Source organism: Vanellus vanellus (assembly GCF_965231255.1).
Source record: "Vanellus vanellus genome assembly, chromosome: 3".
NCBI classification, from domain to species: domain Eukaryota; kingdom Metazoa; phylum Chordata; class Aves; order Charadriiformes; family Charadriidae; genus Vanellus; species Vanellus vanellus.
The window spans coordinates 129,761,968-129,783,521 of NC_138907.1; the positions used below are offsets into that span (position 1 = coordinate 129,761,968).

A 21,554-nucleotide genomic window follows, 5' to 3' on the forward strand; every position below is an offset into this window, starting at 1 on the left:
GGCGGTGGCACCCCCGACACATAGCCCCCCCGCCCCCCCGTGACACCCCCATGGCGCGGCCCCGCACCCCCGGTAGGCGGTGACAGTACTGTGACAGCCCCCCCGCACACGGCGACACCCCCATCCGCACTCGGTGACAGTCCCATCACCACCCCCCGGTACACGGTGGCACCTCTATGACAACCCCCCCGCACACAGTGACACCCCCAGCACCCCCTACCCCCCCCCCCCGCATACAGTGACACCTCCATGACACCCCCCCATCACAGTTACAGTCCCCCCATCACAGTGACACCCCTGTGACACCCCCCCCAGTGACATCCCCCTACACCCAGTGACACCCCCATCACACCCCCCCCGGGTACACGGTGCCACCCCTATCCCACTGCCCGGCACCCCCAGTATGTGGTGACAACCCCCCCACCCCCCCAGTGTGCAGTGACACCCCCCTCGCACAGGCCCCCCCATGGCTGCACCGTCCCTGTCCCGGCGCAGGCAGAAGGCAGCAGGCGAGGGGTCGCGCTGCTCCTTTATTGGGGTACAAAAAGAAGGCAGTGGGGGTGTGGGGGGCAGCCCCGGGTCTGGGGGGGCAACTGAGCCGCTTCAGGCAGCACAGTGGGGGCAGCCAGGCTCCAGCGCCCCGGCGGCCATACCCTCCGCTGCCCCTTTGGAGAAGAACCTGAGCACAGGGGGCAGCAGGGGCACACCACAGCCCCCCCGGGACACGGGGACAGGCCCCAGGGATGGCCCCCCCCCCAGGCTGGGCAGCCCCAGTGGCCACAGGCCTTGGGGGTGGGGGCCAGCGTTTGGATGTCAGACCCTTGGGAGCCCCCACCCCAGCAGGGATGGAGTGTGGGACCCCCGGGGACAATGGTGGTCCCTTGAGGAGATCCCCAATCCCTGATGGTGCTGAGCAGCCAGGTGGCCCTGCGGCAGAGCCGGGGGGGGGGGGGGCAGCTGCTCAAAATAAATATCAAATAAATACAGATTCCAGCACGGGAGCCTGCCCAGCACCCGGAGGGGGGGCTCAAGGTGACGGGACCCCTTCCCCCCCTCCCCAGGGAAGAGGGTGACCAGCCACGGGGGGGACACCACCTCTCCCTCCTGCATGTGCCGCTGGCTGGGGCGCAGAGGGAGGCTGCAGGGGCAAGGAACACCCCTCTGCCCCCGCCCCGGCCACAGGAGACACCATCCCTCCTCCTCCTCCTCCTCCTCCTGGGAGGATGGATGCCGCGGGGGAGATGCTGGCAGCAAGGGGCTCGTCCTGCGGCAGGGGGGGTTGGCAGAGCTCCTCCTGGGGGCAGAGGTGGGGGTCCGGCCCCGTGGCTGCTCAGCAGTCCATGCTGTCGCTCTCACACCATGCGGAGGGGCCATCGGTGCCAAAGTACCTGTCCCCAAAGTTACCTGGAGGACGAGAGGACAGAGTGGCAGCACCAGCCCCGCGGCAATTTCCCCCCGAGGGCTCCCTCAGTGTGGCCACGGGGCACCCACGGGGCTGCCGGGGGTCTGCAAGGCACAGCACACCCCTGCCCGCCTCACCAATGCCTGGGATGATGTGGAACTCCTCGTTGATCCTCTTGTCCACAGCGGTGGTGATGATGTGGACGCGGGGAAAGGCGTAGGCCACAGAGTGCACCCCCATCTCAGCCATCAGCAGCGACAGCAGGAAGATCCTGTCCTCCTGCACATCATGATCCTGCGGCACACAGAGCCCTGAGAGCCCGGCCGGCGCCAGGAGGGCCCCATGACCCCCCATCCCCCCGGTCCCTGGCCCCTCACCAGCAGGACGCGCACTGCCATCATGGCTGCAGCACCGGTGGACACAGTGCTGTCCATAAGGATGACGTAGTCCTCACTGATCTCCTTGGGAAGGCGCAGGTAGTGGAGCTGCGGAGGAAAGGAGAGGCGGTCGCCCATCCCGCAGTGCTGGGGGACTCGACGGGACGAGAGGCGGTCGCCCATCCCGCAGTGCTGGGGGACTCGACGGGACGAGAGGCGGTCGCCCATCCCGCAGTGCTGGGGGACTCGACGGGACGAGAGGCGGTCGCCCATCCCGTGGTGCCGGGGGGCTCGGCTGCTCACCTCGGGCTCCCCCGTGTCGTGGTTGGTCTGGATGAGGATCTTGCCCAGGCGGATGTCCTTGCACACAGCGGTGAGGGCCTGCTCCATGGTCTCCCCCGCTCGCAGGATGGACACCCCTGTGATCTGGGGAAGGGACGAGACCACGTTCGCCTGGTTCACAGCGGTTTCGGTGAGCCCCCGAGGCTCTGGCACCACGGCAGAGGGGACAACCCTGCTGAGCAGCTCATCTGCGCAGGGACGGACCCTGGGGCCGGCAGGTTTTCCCAGTCCGTGCCCAACCGGGATGGGGCAGCCATGTGCTTGTGGGGAGAAAGGGGCCGGGATGATGTCTCACCCTCTGCCTGTGGAACCGCTTTCCTTCATACGTTGTCCCCTGGGGCGTCTCCACAGTGACCGACTGCAGAAAGGGGAGAGAAGGGAGTGCGGACGAAGCCGGGTGTCGCGTGGCGTGGGGGCTCAGGGAGGGGGAGACGTGGCCGTGGCTGCACCAGAGGAGTGGTTGCTCACCTTCAGCGGCAGGAAGGAGAGGGCATGTTCGATCAACAGCCTCATCAGGCGCTTGGAGTAGAAGATGAATTCGTCCCTGGTGGTGTCCTTGTTCCTGTTGAGGGAGGACACCGTGAGAGAGGAGAGTGGAGCCCCTGGAGCAAATGGGGCCTTCCAGAGGAAGGCCGGCAGGAACAAAGAGCTGTGGGAACCTGGAAGCTCGCGGGGAGGAGACAGTTACTGACCACCACCATTTCAGGGCTTGCTGAAGACCGAGGGTGTTGTCTAGAAAGGACCACATGATGTCCACCCTGACCCTGGACAGAGATGAGGCAGGTGCCCCAGAGACAAGCGCGGCAGCGCAGCATTACTTGCTCTGAGCACAACCTCTAATCACTCCTGAATCTCCGCGGGAAGATTTGCAGGGATGGAGATTTAGGACGCAACTGCTGACTGCGTGGAAAGAGCCAGGAGCAGAACGGGGGGTGGGAGCAGCAGAACATCCGCCAGCACCGTTGGTTCTCGGGGCAGCAGGAACTCGGGAGCACACAGCAAGCGCGCTGCACATGCCCGGCCAGAGGAGCACGGCCAGCAGGGACCACGGCACGGCAGGACAGCTGCCCTGGGAGCACCTCAGCGTGAGAGAGACCAGACCACACCGCGGCCAAGAGTGGCTAGGTTAGGTGACACTGGTAACGGGACAATGTCTGACACGTGTCCCCAACTCCTCTCATTTAGGTACCAAGTTAAACTGCTGCAAGCAAACCAGGCAGTCTCTGACGTACCTGGCATCATTTCATTGCAACACTGAAGTGCTGAGGGCAGCAAGAAATAAATTAAACATAAAACAGAATAAAACCACAGAAGGATTGTAATTCACAGGAACCCTCCCCTTCTCCCTCAGGAGGAGCGGAGCCAGCTGCATGTGCACGGAGCCAACGCCAGGGCAGAGAGGCTGTCCCTTCTCAGCGGGAGCGTTTTGACCGCCAGCACGCCCACATGTCAGAGTCCAACTCGTTCATCACACACAAGGAGCCGCTGCATGAAACATTGCATTGTTTTTCCTGCGACACACGGCTCATGCAGCAGGGTAACACCAGCACGTACGGCACTGTCCCCGTCCCATCTTACCCAGAGGGCTGTTTTCAGGCGAGCAGAACAGCTCCTCCTCCAGCTCTCGCTACGGCGAGTGCCTGAAGGACGTGTACCCACAGCAAGAGGCCACTCAGCAGGAAAAGGAGACCCCGAGGTCTGCTTGTTGTTTAAAAACGTGACCATAAAGAATCCACTGATGTCCCGCTACATCCCTCACAGTCCGTGGCTGCTTTAGCAAGAGCACGTAGCAGGTCATAACGTAAGAGCCATTTTACTGCAGAACTGTCAAGAACAAGCTTCTGGCTGCCTGGCTGAGCCATAACCGAGCGGCAGGCTGACACTGAAGGATGGCGTTTAACAAGACATGGCTGAAATCTGCGTTCTCTTCTGCGACCAGCGTCTAAAGCAGCTCAGCCCATGTATACCCCCGGTATTTTCTGGAGAAGGTGAGGAACAAAGGAGCCCTACAGACATCTGCCAGCTACCAGATGGAAGAGGTGGAACTGGCTACAGTCCAGAAGAGCCAGAAGGATACTGAATATTTTTACTCTGTATTTTAGGACATCATCTGCCACTTCTCACATCGCACCACGATGACAGACAGCCCAGTCAACAGCACTCAGGAGAAGGATAAACAGTTGCTACTGTCCTGAGATATTTTTGCAGCCAGACCTGGGTGGCTCACACCTGAGGGCTCCTCAGTGACCAGAAAACCCCACTGACATGGACATTTCCAACAAGCCTGGGGACAGCGGGGGACTCCCAGAGAAAGTCAGAAAAATCAGTTCTGGTCTGAAGGAAACGGGCACGCTGCCTCCAGCTTGTCAGTGTGGGCTGTCGGTACGTGCGCTCCCCCATGGGTGGGCTTCACCCACACGCTCACCCACAGCAGCGTTGGGAGCACCACCGGCAGCGTTGGAAGCCGAGTTCCAGGCACACAAATCCGCCAGCAGCCCTGCCTCCACGAGCACTGGCAGCCAGCTGCCCCTCATGAGTGCCACACCGGCCATTGGCCCTGGGGCCACTGTGCCACCAACGGGCAGTTGGCCATCCTGGCCAGCCCCTCACCCAGGTGGGATGGGCCCGTCAGTGCTGCCGTAGAGGCAGGTTCCTCCACAGCCTCCGAAAGGCACTCCAGGGATGGAGGGGCATCCTTGGTTATCACGCCACAGAACTACAGGGGTTGGCAGGGACCTCTGGAGATCATCTCCTCCACCCCCCTGCCAGAGCAGGGGCACCCAGAGCAGGTTGGACAGGATCGTGCCCAGGTGGGTTGTGAATATCTCCAGCAAAGGAGACTCCACAGCCTCTCTGGACAGCCTGTGCCAGTGCTCTGCCACCCTCACAGGAAAGAAGTTCTTCCTCATGTTGAGATGGAATTTCCCATGTTCCAGTTTGTGCCCATTACCTCTTGTCCTGTCACTGGGCACCACTGAAAAGAGTCTGGGCCCATCCTCTTGCCACCTGCCCTTTAGATATTGATCAGCATTGATGGGATCCCCTCTCAGCCTTCTCCTCTCCAGGCTGAACAGCCCCAGGGCTCTCAGCCGCTCCTCACCAGAGAGATGCTCCAGTCCCTGAGCACCTCCGCAGCCTCCGCTGGACCCTCTCCAGCAGTTCCCTGTCCTTCTCGACCCAGGGAGCCCCGAACTGGGCACAGTGCTCCAGATGTGGCCTCACCGGGGCAGAGCAGAGCAGAGGGGGAGGATGACCTCCCTCGCCCTGCTGGCCACACTCTGCTTGATGCCCCCCAGGATGCCATTGCCCTTCTTGGCCACCAGGGCACATTGCTGCCTCATGGGCAACTTGTTTCCCACCAGGGCTCCCAGGTCCCTCTCTGCAGGCCATGAAGGCTTGAGCATGCCTCCCTTTTTCATGCAGGGGTGAAGACAGTAAAGAAACTTCTCCTTACCCAGGGGACGAGCAACTGCCAACGAAGCGAGGGGAAAGGGATGCTGCAAGGGTGGGCAGCCCTGACACCCCCCGGCAACAGCAGAGAACCCTCTCTGCGGCGCTCGGAGAGCGGGTTCGCTCCAGCTGTGCCTCTGTGCTGAGCGTGCTCCCATCTTCAGCTGGCAGAGCGGCCCCAAAGGGGACACCGCTGTCCGCACACCCACCCCAGCTCACCCCACAGGCTCAGACCCTCCCGAGGGCACACACCGCGCCAGCGCTGCCCACCCCCCAACGGAGGGGTGACCCGAACCCAGGCAGCGTGTGCACCCCCGTGAGCCGGGACCCCAGAGCGGGGCACGGCAGCGCTGCGGCCAGCGGCTTCCAGGACCTCCATCTTCCCTGGCACTCTCAGCAGGGGATGGCACCGGGTGGGCTGGCAGGGACCGGCACGCATCAGGCTGGGGGCCTGGACATGGCCTCGGCTTCGCTCACGAACAGGAGTGCGCGTAGCCAACAGCCAGACATTGCTCTCAGGACTGGGAGACTTGAGCGTGGACAGGTCCCATGTCTGAACCACCTCCTCTGGCACTGGCAGCTTCCTGGCGCGCAGGGAGCACCTCGCTCTGCCCCTCGCTGAAGCACCAACAGCCACACGCTTCCCAAGAGCAGCTCCAGCTCTGGACAACGTGTCCTGCCAGAGCACAAAGTCCAACGGCTCAGGCCAGAGCAAACATACCGAGAGAGGCAGGGGACCCATGCCACCCACAGGCTGTGCCATGGGGGACATCCCAGAGCCTTTCCACGAGCGCGTGGGTACCAGGACGCAAGCAGAGGGAAGGAAACGCTGTTCTCCTGCGGCAGAGAGAGCCTGAGGTGCTCCGGTGGCAGCGGGAGGAGTGCGGGGCTCTGCAGACAGTGCAGATTCGGTCCCACGGCACTGCCCCCTGAAAGCAACTGCGACCACAGCCAGACATCCACCTCCACGCAGCAAAAGGCCGGTGGTCTCGTCGTCTCAGCAGCTCCAGGACCAAGTCACACCGACGCTGCACAAAGGAGATCCGCTCTGCCAAAGTGCACTGGGACACAGCCCAGCAGCAAGGGATCCACCAGCGTAAGCTGTAACACTCACCAGGGGCCTTTGAGGAAACACCCCTGTAAGCCAGTTATCTCAATGGTAACAAAAGACCCCTGCACCCATTTTCTTCCTGCAATAAGTGATGGGGGACCAAAAGTTTTGTGAAGGCTCTCAGGGCTGTTGGAGGGCAGGAAGGACCGTTCAGGTGCTGCGGAGTCCCGATGTGTGACACGAAATGCTCCTATTGACTCTGGCAATCTGGTCCCGATACTGAAGCGCCTCGCAAGTTGGAAGATATGATACTACACTGTCCTTCCTCAGCCTGATCATGAGTAACATCATTCAGCCACTCCAGTGCAGGACTATTTTTCAGTTTCCGCCTCTCCACAACAACAGAAAATTGCTCTGGAAACCACTTCTCCCTCAGACGCCAAGCCTGAATTTGCCGTGACTATGCTCCGCGAGATGCGCATCTCCAGGAGGGCGCTCAGAGACAGAAGGCTGGAGCACAGAAGAGCCTCCAGTGTTGAGCAACAGGAGACGAGGTTGGCTGGCAGCAGCCTGGCAAGCCGAGATCAACAGGCTGTCTCCAAGGGAGCTGCACTGGGAAAGGCGGGACAGAAAGAGGGAGGCTGGAGGAGTATCCCGGTTCACAGCTCCCTGGTGCACCCACAGCTGCCAGGTTTGGCGTGCCAAGGGGCTGAGAGCACCACGGCAGATGGAACGAAGATGAGAGATTGGCTTTGCCAAGACACAGTGACTTCACACACGGAGATGCAGGAAGTTTGGCTAAAGGTGTGCATTCGATCCCCCGGCAGCCTGGACGTCCCCAGGGAGCCCAGGAGAACATCAGCAGGCAGGGAGCAGCACCTCTGGAGCAGAGGAAAGCCCAGAGGGTCACACGTAAGGACCATTAACAGTCCCTACACCATGCTGAAGTCACGCAGAAGCGAACGAGCGTTGCCAAGTATCACCTACAAACACCAGAAATACAAGCTGCCTTGCTGTCACCGAATACAGGAACTTTCTACCAGAAGAATTCCTCAGCTCAGAGATCTTAGTAACAGCACTGCCTCAGCTTTCCTCGCTTTCTTGGGCGGCAGCAGGATTTGAGGGGGTGGCTGACAGGCCAAGTCAACGCCCCTCATAAATGTGGTATTTTTCATTTACCATCTGGAAGAGGCAAAGTCCGCCCTGCCGCAGCCCCGCCGCTCGCACCGCCGCTCCAGGAACTCCAGATCAGTGGCACCGTGGGGCTCCAACCACCACCTGCACGGGTTTCATCCCCTCCCTCCCCAGGGCGGCCGAGCAAACTCTTAAGTCTAAGCAGATTAAGGTTATTAGATGTTTGTGGCATAAAGGCGGAGGCACCACGGGCTGTTCCCAGCAAGGCAAAAGGACACAGACTTCAAGGAGGAGGATGGGAACAGCAGCTACAGCTGAATGAGGATTCAGCACCTCCACAGTGCCGTCCCTTCAGGACAAGGGCTGGCAAACCCTGCCCTCGGCATGGCTGACGGGTCAGCCCAGGCTCACGTTTGTCCGAGAGCGGCACACACCAGCGTCATGCTGCCGGCTCTCCCGCGGGAACAGGAGGAGCCATAGGTAGAAGGCCTGTGCCAGAGCCTGTGAAGAGGAAGGGCAGAGACGGGGCAGGCAGCCGCACAAAGACACATTATTCTCTCCTGGCACAGCCCCGGGTAAGGGAACACTGCTCCTTTTCATCCTCTGGAGGTGCTCTTCCCTCAGGATTGCCCTTCCACCTTCATTTACCTTTGAGAGCACTGACCGAACTACAGAAATTGGCTCAGGCCATGAAAAAGCCACTCTGTAGTTCCCGTAGCTGGACCTGAGCTCAGAACTACTGAAGTCCACAGCCTAGGGGTGAGGTATGTGGGCTTTGGCACTGGCAGAGGTCTCTGCCCAGTGCACATCAGGTGCCACATCACCTGGTTTTCTACTGCTGTGAACTGCCTGCGCTTCAGCAGGGAGAAGTCGCATGAGGAGCCTGGAGAAGGAAAACTTTGCTTCCTATGAAGAGGTGTACAGCCTGCATGTGGTCATGAGGTTACATTCTCCAACCCAACACATGGGAGGGAGCCGGCGGGAGTGCTCAGCAAGCCACTTTCCACCATCTATCAGCAGTCCTGGCTACCCCGGGAGGTTTCGGTGGACTGGAGGTTAGCAAATGCGATACCCATCCAGAAGAAGGGCTGCAAGGAGCAGCCGGGGAGCTACGGGCCCGTCAGTCTGACCTTGGTGCCAGGGAAGGTTGTGGAGCATATCCTCCTGAGTGCCATCACACGGCACAGGCAGGACAACGCGGGCGGCCCAGTCAGCATGGGCTTAAGGAAGGCAGGTCCTGCTTGAATAACCTGATCTCCTTCTGGGACAAGGTGACCCGCTCGGTGGATGAGGGAAAGGCTGTGGATGTTGTCTACCTAGACTTCAGTAAAGCCTTTGACACAGTTTCCCACAGCATTCTCCTGGAGAAACTGGCTGCTCGCGGCTCGGATGGGCGTACGCTTGGCTGGGTGAAAAGCTGGCTGCATGGCCGGGCCCAGAGCGTTGCGGTGAACGGAGCTCGGTCCGGCTGGGGGCCGGTCACAAGTGGTGTTCCCCGGGGCTCGGTGTTGGGGCCGGTTCTGTTCAATGTCTTTATCAATGCTGTGGTGGAGGGGATGGAGTGCAGCCTCGCTAAGTTTGCAGAAGACACCAAGCTGGGCGGGAGTGCTGATCTGGTGGAGGGCAGGAAGGCTCTACAGAGGGATCTGGGCAGGCTGGATGGATGGGCTGAGGCCAACGGTATGAGGTTCAATGAGGCCAAGTGCTGGGTCCTGCCCATGGGTCACACCAACCCCATGGGCGCTACAGGCTTGGGGCAGAGTGGCTGGAGAGCTGCCCAGCAGAAAAGGGGGTGTTGGTCGACAGCAGCTGAACATGAGCCAGCAGTGTGCCCAGGTGGCCAAGAAGGCCAACAGCACCCTGGCCTATATCAGGAAGAGTGTGGCTAGCAGGACTGGGGAAGTGACCGTTCCCCTGTGCTCGGCACTGGTGAGGCCACCACAAGTGCTGTGTTCAGTTTTGGGCCCCTCACGACACGACAAACGTTGAGGCACTGGAGTGTGTCCAGAGAAGCGCAATGGAGCTGTGAGGGGTCTGGAGCACCCGTCTGGTGAGGAGCGGCTGAGGGCACTGGGGGTGTTCAGCCTGGAGAAGAGGAGGCTGAGGGGAGACCTTCTCGCTCTCTACAGCGCCCTGAAAGGAGGGGGGAGCAAGGGGGGAGTTGGTCTCTGCTCCCACAGAACAGGAGATGGGACAAGAGGAAACAGCCTCAAGTTGCACCAGCGGAGGTTTAGGATGGATCTTAGGAGAAATTTCTTCCCTGAAATGCTTGTCAAGCAGTTGAACAGGCTGCCCAGGGCAGCGGCGGAGTTGCGGTCCCTGGGGGTATTCAAAAGAAGGGCAGACGTGGTGCTGAGGGATGTGGTTTAGTGATAACTTGGCAGTGTTGGGTTAATGGTTGGACTTGATGATCTTAAAGGTCTCTTCCAACCAAAACAATTCTACGATTCTGTGGGTCCTGGTAGCCACCCACAGTGCGAGCAGGTACAGAAGAGCACTGCTGAGCTCAGCATCCCCTTTCTGTTTTACAACCCAGTGGCAGAAATGCACACAGAGGCTGCAAGCTTCTGCAACAGCAGTAACAAGGAACCTCAGTGGTCGCACAGGATTCAGCTCTTGACCCTACACTAACACTACTGTCACCCGGAAAAAAGGACCACCAGTGGGGAGTGAAAAGATTAAGTGAGCGGCAAAGTGGTGGAAGCAGCAGCCTGGGTCCCTTCTGTACGCCGGCTCTAAAACAAAGTGTCCCAGGAGAGGGGCACCAAGGGCACCTCATCCCGTGCCACCAGCTACCAGCTCTGTGCTCCAGCTAGGAAAGAGCTAACCAGTCTCCTCTCATTGTACAAAAAGCCTGCCCGTGGCTCAAAAGTCACCCCAGGGCAGATGTGCCATGGTCTTGTTGCCAAAAAAGTGTCTGTAGGCTGGAGCCAGCTCTGTCAGCAGTTCTGCTCCAAGAAAACACCTACATCCGATCCCCTGAAGGCAGAGGAGGGAAAACTCACACCAGGTTTGGTAGTGTGATCCTGCAGAACAGCCCTTCCGTGAGGGGACAGAAGAAAGCCCAAAGGAGGCGGGGACCTACCTGATGATGGTGTGCATGCCTCGCACCTGCGGCGTGTTCTCCAGCACACTCAGCGTCTTCGGCAGGGGCTGCCCTTGGTGGGCAGAGGCCAGAGCTGCCCTGCAACAAGGAAGCAGCGATCAGAGCTGCACAGCACACGCACACAGAGCCACCATGCCAGACCCCCTCACAGAGGGACGCGGCCCCCGACCAAAGGACAGCTCCTCACGGAGAACCCACGGCACAGACTGGACACCAGAAAGTGCTTCGCCTTCCCTAGTGAAGTCCCAGGTCTGGTACCAGGTATGAGATCCCAGAGCAGTACCACCCCATAAAACCAGGGCAAACCTCCCATGACCACACATCCAACGGTCTGTAGCCTCCGCACGCCCGAGCCTCTGCCGGTGCCCAGGCAGGAGGAGAAGCAGCTCTGCACAGACGAGACCATGCTACACACTCTGGGACAGGGCTGCCTGGGCTGCACCGAGGTACGAGTACTGTCCCACCAAGGCTGGCTACATCGAGTCCCAGAGAACAGGGAGGACTGTACAGGACACTTCTCCCACAGAAGGGAGCAGCACAGGGCAATCTAATGCTCAGGGCAGGAACCATACTCCAGAAAGGGACAGGAGCAGTGCGGGGAGCCCATCACACGAATCAAGCATAGCTGCCATGGGACAGGTCAGAGAGCAGCCAGCAGCCACAGCAAGGCAACCCCCAAGGAGCTGCATGCAGGGCAGTCACCTCAGCTGTCGAGGAAGAGCAGCTGCGCACGGGCATCTCGGCAAAACTCTGGCCAGCAGGGACAGAGGAGAGGCAGGACTCGGGGAAGAGCAGGTGCTGGCAGCCCACCACCCCCAGCCCAGGAACCGGCCCCTCTGCAGCTGGCAGTGGCCCTACGTACCTGACAGTGATCTCGCGCTGGGTGGCAGAGCAGAGTCATCCGGCAAGGCAAAAGGGGAGAGAAAGGACATCCAGTCACCGCGCCAGTCAGGCACAGCCACCGTGCAGCCCCAGTCCAGCTCCCACCCCGTCTCCTGGGGCTGAACCCAGAGCAGGAAAACCACCGCTGGGCGCAGCCGAGAGGGAAGGGTGAGGTGGGGAGAGCTGAGATCACTAAGAGCTGACTGGGACCAAGGGGGACAGCAGGCGAACGAGGCCAGGCCGGACCACAAGTGCCAGGCGCCACTGCCACGGTGGGCGCTGCACCCAGACCCATCTCCACTTCCCCAGCCCTCGTGTCACGGTGCAGTCTGCCCCGAGAGCTGCACTAAGACCTTCTGTAAAGAGAGAGGTGACACCGAGAGCCTCTGGGTGCTCCAGGAGCACAGGGCTGTCAGCAGCCTCATCCTCCCCTCTGTGTGCAGAGTTCTCCTCCTCCTCCTCCTCACCCACGCTAGCAGCAACCACTCAGCCCACACCTCACCTTCTCCAGCTGGCTGTGCACGTGCTGCACAATGAGGTCCAGGGCCACAAAGTTCTCCCCACCTGACAGAAGAGCGGAGACGCCAGGTCAGACACAGGCTGACCCAAGCCCATCCCAGGACACCAACTCCCGACGCTTGGGTCAGGTCTGGCAAACAGCGCAGTCTCACCCCTGGGCACCACAATGTCAGCAACCTGCACGGTGGGCTCGATGTACTGCTCGAAGGCTGGCTTCACAAACTTGTTGTATTGCTTGATGACACCCACGATGTCACGCCCACGTTCCATGATGTCACGCTGCAGCCGCCGTACCAGCCGGATGTCAGAGTCCGTGTCCACAAACACTTTCATGTCCAGGAGCTGGAAAACTGGGAGGGGTGAGCACCCCCTATGCAGCCCCCCGCCAGACCTGCCTCATTCCCCTTGCCCCAGCGATGGCACCCAGCGCTGCTGCCATCCCCAAAGCCTCTGACACGGAGGCGCTCTGCCAGCAAGCGGTGGGCGACCTCTCCCTCCGCAGCCCCCAGCCATCACCCTGTCCCAGCGGCACCGAGGGCTGAGCCAGGACAGCGCCCATCCCACCCGCAGCACACCACCGCACACCTCCTCCCACACCACACACCGAGATGGGCCACCAGCCGCATCAGGCAGCGATACCTTCAGCAACTCCTTGTTCGCAAAAGCCAGTATCCCTTCGAACACAATGACGTTGGCCCCATATACTGTTTTCTGTGGGCAGATAAGAGCTGTTCTCATCCTGCCCACCTCGAGCAATGCCAACACCCAGCACAGACAGCACCTCAAGCCCTGGCCCACGCTGGGCTCTCGTCACCCACGGGTGGGACTACCCATAACCATCCTACATCACCCAACCGTTAAGGTCCCTTTTTCTCACCCCTGCACGACCCAGAACCCCGAGCCTTGCTCCAGAACCCCAAACTTCTGCCCAAACACCTTCCCCAGCCCCTGTCCTCCCTGCATTCCTCCATGCTTTGCACTGCAGCCCCTCCCCAAACTCTGTGCCAGACCCTGTTTCCACATCCATCTCCATGTCTCTGTGCTCTCTCCTACACCCCCAGTCCCCCCAGAGTGACTCTCCCACACCTGATGGCCCCCAGCTCCTCCATCCCTTTGCCCTTCCAGACCCCACACTCCCTGCTCCTGCCCCACAGGCGTTCCCCACTTCCCAGGGGCTCTCCCCACAGCACCGGTCCTGGCTCCCCTGTGACACACACCCACTCACGGCGGCGACTGTGCGTGGTGAAGTCGTAGACCGGCACCTTCACGCTCTTGCCCTTCTTGAGCTTGCGGAGGACGCTGACGAGCAGCTCGAAGTCAAAGGCATCGGGGTGGTCAAAGTTGTAGTCGCTGCGGGCTGCCAGTGCCTGCTGGCCCTCATCCAGCACCTGTGGGCACCATCACCGCTCAGTGCCGCGCCAGACCCCCTGGACCTGCAGACACTGTCACTGCTCCGCACCCCACTGCCCACACCGTCCCTCACCTTGTAGAAGGAGTCCATGGAGAGCAGCACGACCCACGGCACATCCAGCGCCTCTATGATCCGCGTTGCCACCGTCGTCTTGCCGGAGGCGCTACCGCCACACAGGCCTGCGGGCAAGCAGGTGGGGGCCCCGTGGTGGCCACAGCCACGGCTCCATCATTTCCCTGCTCCAGCTCCATCCCGGTCCCTGCCCCAGCCCCAGTTCCATCCTTTCCCCAGTCCCATCCCTTTCCCAGCCCCGGCCCCGGTTCCGTCCCTTCCTCGGTCCCAGTCCCGGTTCTGTCCCTTCCCCAGTCGCGGCTCCGGCCTCGGCTCCGTCGCTTCCGCAGCCCCAGTCCCAGCCCGGCTCCGGTTCCACCCCTTCCCCGGCCCCGGCTCCATTCCTCCCCCAGCCCAGCCCGGTCCCGGTCCCGGTCCCGGTCCCGCCGCTCACCGATGACGAAGGCCTCGTCCACGGGCGCGCCGGTCTCGCTGTACCAGGGCGGCCGCCCGGCGGTGTAGATGGTGCGCTTGCTGGTGCGCAGCAGCGGCGGCTCCGGCTGGCACTGGCTGGCGGTCCGCCGCCGGGGGGACGGCGCCAGCGGTAGCCGGCTCAGCAGCGAGCCCAGCGGCCCAGCGCCACGCTCGGGGCCCGCCGTGCCCCACCGCTCCTCCGCGCCCGCCGCCGCCATCTCCCCGCGCCGCCGCGGGCCGGGACGGGCGGGACGGGCCGCGGGGGCTGCCGGGACGGGCCGCGCGCGGCTCCCGGCGGCCCCCGCGGGAGGCCCCGCCCCTCCCTGCGCCGGCCCCGCCCCGCCGAAGGCCCCGCCCCCAGGAGGCCCCGCCCCCGGGTCTCCCCCCGACCCCCGTGCGCTGTCTGCCCGCCGGGGGGCTCCGCCGGCTCCGGGCGGCTACCGGGACCCCGAGCGCGGCCCCATGCCCAACACCCGGTGGAGCACGGGCCCCGCTGGGGTCTCCCCCCTCTCCGGCTGGGCCACCCGGAGCCACTGCCCAGCGCCACGACCAGAGTCCCCAGGGATGGAGACCCCCCTCCAGCCCTGGGCAGCCCCTGCCCGTGTCACCCGCGCACCGAGCAGCGTGTCCCGGGGCCCAGAGGGACCCTCCCGGGGGACAGCATATGCCCACAGCCCCCGGTCCCGGCACCACTGGCAGAGCCGGGCTCCCTCTTCTCCATCCCCCCGCGCAGGGGTTCATCCGCACGGATTGGAGCCCCCGACCTGCTCTGCTCCAGGCGGAGCAGTCCCAGCGCCCTCAGCCTCTCCCCACCGCAGAGATGCTCCAGTCCCTCAGTGTCCCGGTGGCACCTCGCTGGGCTCTCCCCGGTCTGTCCATGTCCCTCCTGCACTGGGGAGCTGTCCTGGTTTAACCCCAGCCAGCAGCTAGGACCATGCAGCTGCCTGCTCACCCCTCCGGTTGGGATGGGGGAGAGAATCAGAAGACTAAAAGTGAGGAGAAAGTCATGGGTTGAGATAAAGACAGTTTAATGGGTAAAGCAAAAGCCACACACACAAGCAAGGCAGAACGAGGACTTCATTCCCTGCTCCCCACGGCAGGCAGGTGCTCAGCCATCCCCGGGACAGCCAGGCTCCAGCATGACTAATGCTGACTTGGGAAGACAAACGCCATCACTCTGAACATCCCCCCTTCCTTCCCCCAGCTTTATATCCTGAGCATGATGTCATAGGGTCTGGAATATCCCTTTGGCCACTTGGTGTCGGCTGTCCCAGCTGTGTCCCCTCCCAGCTCCTTGTGGCCCCCAGCCCATCGCTGGTGGGGTGGTATGAGGAGCAGAAAAGGCCTTGAGAGCGCAGTAACAACCAAAACCAGCAGTGTGCTATCACACCACTCCCATCCCAAACCCAAAACACAGGACCACACCAGCTGCCAGCAAGAAAGTCAACTCTGTCCCCACTGAAACCATGACAGGAGCCCATCGCTGGACCCAGGACTCCAGGGGTGCACTCAGCAGTGCTGAGCAGTGGGCACCGACCACCTCCCTCAGCTGGCAATGCTTTGCCTAAAGCATCCCGGGTTGCCATTTGCCTTCTGTTCACAAGGCCCATTGCTGGTTCATGATCAGCTTGGTGTCCAACAGTTCCCCATGGGCCTTTTCTGCTGAGCTACTTTCCAACTGGGTGGCCCCCAGCACGTACTGGTGCTGCAGGATTGTCCCTCGGCAGGGGCAGGACTTTGCACTGTCCCTTGGTGATCATCACGGAGCTCCCGTCAGACCATTCCTCTGGGTCCCCTCTGGCGCACAGCCGCTGCTCCCAGCTTGGTGTTACCTGCAGACTCGCTCAGGGAACCCTCTGCCCCATCCTCCTGGTCATTAATGAACACATTAAATGGGCCTGGACCCAGTATTGAACCCTGGGGTACACTGGTTGTTACTGGCCTCCAACCAGACGTTGTGCCACTGATCGCCCACCACACTCTGGGCCTGGCCATGCCACCAGTTTTCAGTGCACCCCATTGTGTACTCATCCAGCCCCTGCTGCCACAGCTTCTCTGGAAGGATCTTACAGGACACGGTGTCAGAACCCTCCCTGAGGTCTAGCTGGATGATGGCCACCGTGCTCCGTCGTCTGCCAGCCTGTCATTCCATGGCAGAAGGTCATCAGGCTGGTCAGGCACAGCCCCCCCCTTGCTGAAGCCATGCTGGCTTCTCCTTCACGTGCTTGGAAATGGTTCCCGGATTAGTTGTCCCATCACCTCCTGGTCCCATGGTGTCCCCAGGGACAGAAGTGAGGCGGACACCCCCCCCTCAACCTGTCCTCCCCGTACCTCTCAACAGCCCCCAGTGACAGCAGCCCCCCTTACACACCCAGTTCCCACACACCCAAGCAGCCCCCCTGTACCCAAACACCCTCCCCTTAACCCAAGCAGCCCCCCCGTACCTGAACCGAGCCCCCCCCCCCAATCACACTCCCCCATATGACCCCCCTTGTACCAGTCAACCAGAGCACCCGGCACGGCACTGGCTCCCGGCACAGCCCCGGCGGCCCTGGCCCCGCCGCCACCCTCGGTACCCCCCCGGGCCCCCCGGGTCCCCCCCGCCCTGCGCGGAGCCTGGGAGGGGGCGGGGCCAGGCGGTGGGGGCGGGACTCGAGCCCCGGCTCCACCCTCCCTCCGGCCCGTGGGTCCGTGTGGGCGGGGCCGAGGTGGGGGGCGGGGTCGTGGTGGGGGCGGGGACGAGGCGGGGGCGGGGCTGCGGCGGTCCCGGCGGCGGGTGCCCGCGGTGCTGCTCGCCCCCGGCATGGAGCCCCCGACCGGCACCGAGAGCGCCCGCCTGGTCAGCCCGCGGGGCGGTCGCGCCGACGGCAGCCTGCGCCTCAAGAGGTACCGTCGGCACCCGCACCTCCATCGCCCCCATCACTCTATCACCCGCACCCCCATCACCCCGGCACCCTCAGCACCTCCATCACCCGCACCCACATCACCCCCATCACCTCGGCACCTTCGGCACCGGCACCCCGGCATCCTCAGCACCTCCATCACCTGCACCTCCATCACCCTCATCACCCCCGGCACCAGCACCTGCAGCACCGGCACCCCGGCACCCCCACCGCCACCCCTATCACCCCAACACCGCCACCCCCGGCACCCCATTACCCCCTCCAAGCGCCACCTCCCACTGCCCTCGGCAACCCCTGGCACCGCCGCCTCCATCACCCCCCGCATCTGCAGCCCTCGATCCCCCCCGCACCCGCACTGCCGGCACTGGCTCCCTCATCACCCCCGGCATGTCCGTCACCCCACACCGCCCCCGGCTTGCCCACCCTCGCGGCCTCCCCGCACCCCCCGGCAGCACCAGCTCCCACCCCCCGGGACCTGCAAGCCCCCGACACGTCCAGCTTTGCCCAGCTCTCCCACCGCCCACCCCCCCAGCATCGGCACCCCCGGCACGTCCACACCACCCCCCCCAGCCCTCGCGCCTTCACGGGCATGAGCACCTCCGCAGACCCCGCGCCATTCCTGACCGTCCGTGCACCGGCACCTCCTTCCAGCGCATACCGGGACCCTCACCCCCTGGCACCGGCACCCACCCCCTCCCCGGTGCCAGCGGCTCCATCCAAGCGGAACCGGCACCCCTACCCCTGCGCCGGACCCGCTCCCCCCTCGGGTGTCCGTCCGGCTAGTACCGGCGCCCAGACGTCACCCACCCGCACCGGTACCGTCCGTTTACCGCCTCCCCGCACCGACCCGCTGTCCATCCATCCCCGCTCCCGCACTAGTGCCCCGCGCATCAGTGCCCCGAGCCCCGGCCCCGGCCCCCCACCGCATACCGCCCCCCCGCCCCGCTTCCCCCCCCCCCCCCTCGTCCCCACACCGGCGGCCCGGCCCCAGACGCGACACCTCAATCCCGCCGGCACCCGCTCCCGCACCGCTCCCGGCCCCGCCATCCCCCGCTCCGGCCCGGGCTCCCCTCGGCCCCGCAGCGCCGCCGGGGTGAGGCAGGCAGCTCCGGCCGTGCGGGGCCGGGGCCGGACCGTCCCCCGAGCATCTCCCCGGGCCCGCCGAGAGCCGCCTCCCGCCGCCGCCAGCGGCCCCGTGGGTGCCCGCCTCGACGGGGGCGCTCGGCCGCCGCGGTCCCGGCTCCCCCGTACCCTGCCTGTGCCCCACGGGCGGCGGGGCTCGGGCGGGCACACGGCGCGGCCCCGGGACCGGACCGGGCACCCGAGCACCCACGCCGGCGTCGGGCGGGCCGGGACGGCGGCGGGACGGAGCCGGTGCGACGGGATGGGACGGAGCCGGTGCGACGGGATGGGACGGAGCTGGTGCCGGGAGAGGCGGCACCCTGTGCCCAGTGCTCTGCGGCGGCGCGGCCAGGGGGAGCCCCGGGCAGCTGGGCCAGACTGCGGCTACCGGGAGCCCCGGGCAGGGGCGCCGGGAGGCGGAGGGCCGGCAGTGACCCCCGCCCCCAGTCTGTTTGCAGGCCCCCAGGACACCCTGGCACCACCGCCCCCCCCGGCTCTGGCTCCCCGCTGCCGCTGCAGCCCCCTCGCCCCCAGCCCCGGCCGGGGGAAGCTCCAGGCCCGCCGGCAGCTGAGCATTGCCTGCACCGTCTGCTGCGTCTTCATGGTCGGGGAGGTGATAGGTAATGGTGGGACGGGGATGGGGGCGGGGGGGCTGCCGGGGCACGAGGTGCCAGCTGCTCTGCGCCCGCTGCTCTGCACCTGCAGGCGGGTACCTGGCGCACAGCCTGGCCATCATGACAGACGCAGCCCACCTGCTGACAGACGTGGGCAGTATGTCCGTCAGTCTCTTCTCCCTCTGGGTCTCCACCCGCCCACCCACCAAGACCATGACCTTTGGCTGGCATCGCTCGGGTGAGCCAGGAGGGGAACATGGCTCCACAAGAGCACCACAGCTGGGGCAGATGCTGACAGCTCCCATCCCGCAGAGACGCTGGGTGCACTGGCCTCTGTCTTCTCCATCTGGGTTGTGACCGCGGCCCTTGTCTACCTGGCAGCTGCCCGCATCGTCAGCAATGACTACGAGATTGAGGCGCGAGCCATGCTGGCCACATCCGCCAGTGCCGTTGGCGTCAACCTGGTGTACGTCCCACATAGGGCTGTGCGCACCCCTGTCCCCTGGTCCCACGTTCCCCTGCACACCCCAAACCTGAGCCCTGGCCTCCCATGCCCCTGGCCCACGTACGCCCACGGTGCCCCAAGACCCCTAGGTCACCTTCTGTCCCTATATCCCCAGGTCTCATGTCCCCAAGCGATGCCTCCCCCTGTTCCCTGTCTCCTATACACGCCTGCCTTCCAGCCTGTGTATGCACACCCCCTGACTCCACATCCCCTGCGCCCCCCAAAGCAGCACCCCACACAGCCCTGACCCCATGCCCAGTCTGAACCCTCACATGGGCCCCAGGCCTGAATCTGTGTCCTGCCTCCACGCGTGTCCTGGCCCCACACGCCTCCCTGCAGTGCTGCCGCTGCCCTGTCCCTGCTGTGCCTCCAGCCCTGCCCCATGGCCAGACCCTGCCCTACACCTCTCCACCCTCTGGGGGCCTGAGTCTGCCTGCCCACACCCCCTTTGCCACACTGTCCAGGCACAGGGGACCCATTGAACCCCTACACCCTGCCCGGCACAGTGCTGAGCCAGCCCTGCTCTCTCCAGCATGGCCTACATCCTGCACCAGTCCCCCACTGGCCATGGCCACGGCACAGTGGGCTACGAGCAGCTGGAGAGCACAGGGGGGTCCCTGCCCAGCCATGGCCCCCTGCCCGGCAGCACCAGCGTCCACGCAGCCTTCATTCACGTGGTGGGTGACCTACTGCAGAGCATCGGTGTCCTCGTAGCTGCCACCATCATCTACTTCAAGGTGCCTGGGCTGGAACCTCATCCGCCACCCAGGGGCAGGATTCCCTCAGCCCTACACAGGGTGCTGTGGGGTGGGCGCTGGGCTCTGGCACCCCTGCACATGGTGCCCAGCTCGGCTCTGCCACCCCCGGCCCCACACAGCCCCTGCTCTCTGCAGCCCCAGTGCAAGATCGCAGACCCCATCAGCACCCTCTTCTTCTCGGTCTTCGTCCTTGGCTCCACCTTCACCATCCTCAAGGACGTCTTCAGAGTCCTCATGGAAGGTTTGCAGTAGGGGAGGAGGGTGTGGGACCAGGGGTGCAGGGCACTGGTGGGGGCACAGGAGCTCCTTGGGGCTGGAGCTGCCACAGCCCCTTCCCCACGTGGCAGCTCACCCCCTCACAACCTCTGCCCTCCGCCCAGCCCACCCCTCTGTCCTTCCCTTGCTCCCCTGAGCCCCCCCCAGCCCGTCCGTCCTCTCCAACCCAGGCAAAGGGCCCGTGGTGGGACACTGCCTCACCACAGAGCCACTGGTCCCTGGGGAAGCCCCCACCTCCCACCACAAGCCCCGGCCCTGGTGGGAGCCAGGGGTGACCCCCCCCCATGACCAGGCATTGCTGGCAGGGGCACCGCGAGGCATCGAGTTCGACACAGTGAAGGAGGTGCTGCTGGGGGTGAGCGGAGTGAAGGGCGCCCATGACCTGCACCTCTGGGCCCTGACGCTGAGCCACCATGCGGTGTCAGTGCATGTGGCTGTCGGTGAGTGCCCCATGCACAGCACGGCCAGATCCTGCAGGGGGACGCGCCGGCTGCCCGTGCCCTGGGGCTGAGCCACACTGTCCTGCCACCCCCCAGACACCAGTGCCGACCGCGAGACGGTGCTGCGGGACGCCACCAGCCAGCTTCGGAGCAAGTTCGGCTTTGCCTCGTGCACGGTGCAGGTGGAGCAGTACCAGGAGGAGATGGCAGCCTGCCAGCACTGCCAGGGCCCCTGGGCCTGAGACCCCGGCCCCCCACCCTGCGGGACAGTGGGAGCTGCCCCTGGAGGAGGGGGTGCAGCGCTCGGGCTCCTGTCCCTGCGCTGCACCCACCCCGCTGCTGCGGAGCCCCATGGTGGGACAGTGCCCCCGAGCGCGCAGGGTCCCAGGGGGGCACACACAGCCTGGCCCCCACAGCACAGGGGCTCCCCTACCTGTGCCGGGAGGGGACCAACACCAGAGGAGGAGGGGGGACCCTGTCCCACCGTGTGTCTCCCCAGGGAGGAGCCCTGTTGTCCCCTGCAGGAGAGGGGACAGGGGGAGCCGCTGAAAGGCCCAGGGGAGGGAAGGGACAGCCCGGGGGGGTGCTCAGACCTGGCCTTGGCCCTCAGCACTTCTGTGCCCCCACGGGCTGCCCCACCCCCCCCATGGCCATGGGGCAGCAGGGAGATGGTGCAGCCGCAGCCCCCGGCGCCACCGGCACTGGCCTTGCTCCCTGCCGTGCCTTGGCCTGACCCA

The 21,554-nt window shown here is 64.1% G+C and overlaps 2 protein-coding genes across 3 annotated transcripts; one reads left to right on the top strand and one right to left on the bottom strand.

The window, feature by feature from the left end:
• Positions 1-517: 517 nt before the first annotated feature.
• LOC309670146 (uridine-cytidine kinase-like 1) lies at positions 518-14,417 on the bottom strand (the record flags this gene model as incomplete). 2 transcript variants are annotated; one of them, XM_082480982.1, is made up of 14 exons in its annotated part: positions 518-1,404; positions 1,540-1,696; positions 1,780-1,887; positions 2,083-2,205; positions 2,417-2,479; positions 2,590-2,683; positions 10,842-10,940; positions 11,725-11,741; positions 12,247-12,308; positions 12,416-12,605; positions 12,903-12,974; positions 13,481-13,651; positions 13,747-13,853; positions 14,180-14,417. In XM_082480982.1, the coding sequence occupies 14 exons, from the start codon at positions 14,415-14,417 to the stop codon at positions 1,331-1,333; spliced, it is 1,575 nt and encodes a 524-aa protein (XP_082337108.1). In that variant the 3' UTR covers positions 518-1,330. The 2 variants fall into 2 exon arrangements, with proteins under 2 accessions (XP_082337108.1, XP_082337109.1); XM_082480983.1 differs by lacking the exon at positions 14,180-14,417 and having other exon boundaries at positions 13,526-13,651; positions 13,747-13,908.
• Positions 14,418-17,002: 2,585 nt separating this feature from the next.
• Positions 17,003-21,059, top strand: SLC30A3 (solute carrier family 30 member 3; the record flags this gene model as incomplete). Its single annotated transcript, XM_082480331.1, has 8 exons — positions 17,003-17,085; positions 18,672-18,844; positions 18,930-19,076; positions 19,151-19,304; positions 19,876-20,080; positions 20,237-20,342; positions 20,683-20,817; positions 20,914-21,059. 8 exons carry the CDS (start codon positions 17,003-17,005, stop codon positions 21,057-21,059), a joined length of 1,149 nt encoding a protein of 382 aa, XP_082336457.1.
• Between the last annotated feature and the right edge of the window lie 495 nt (positions 21,060-21,554).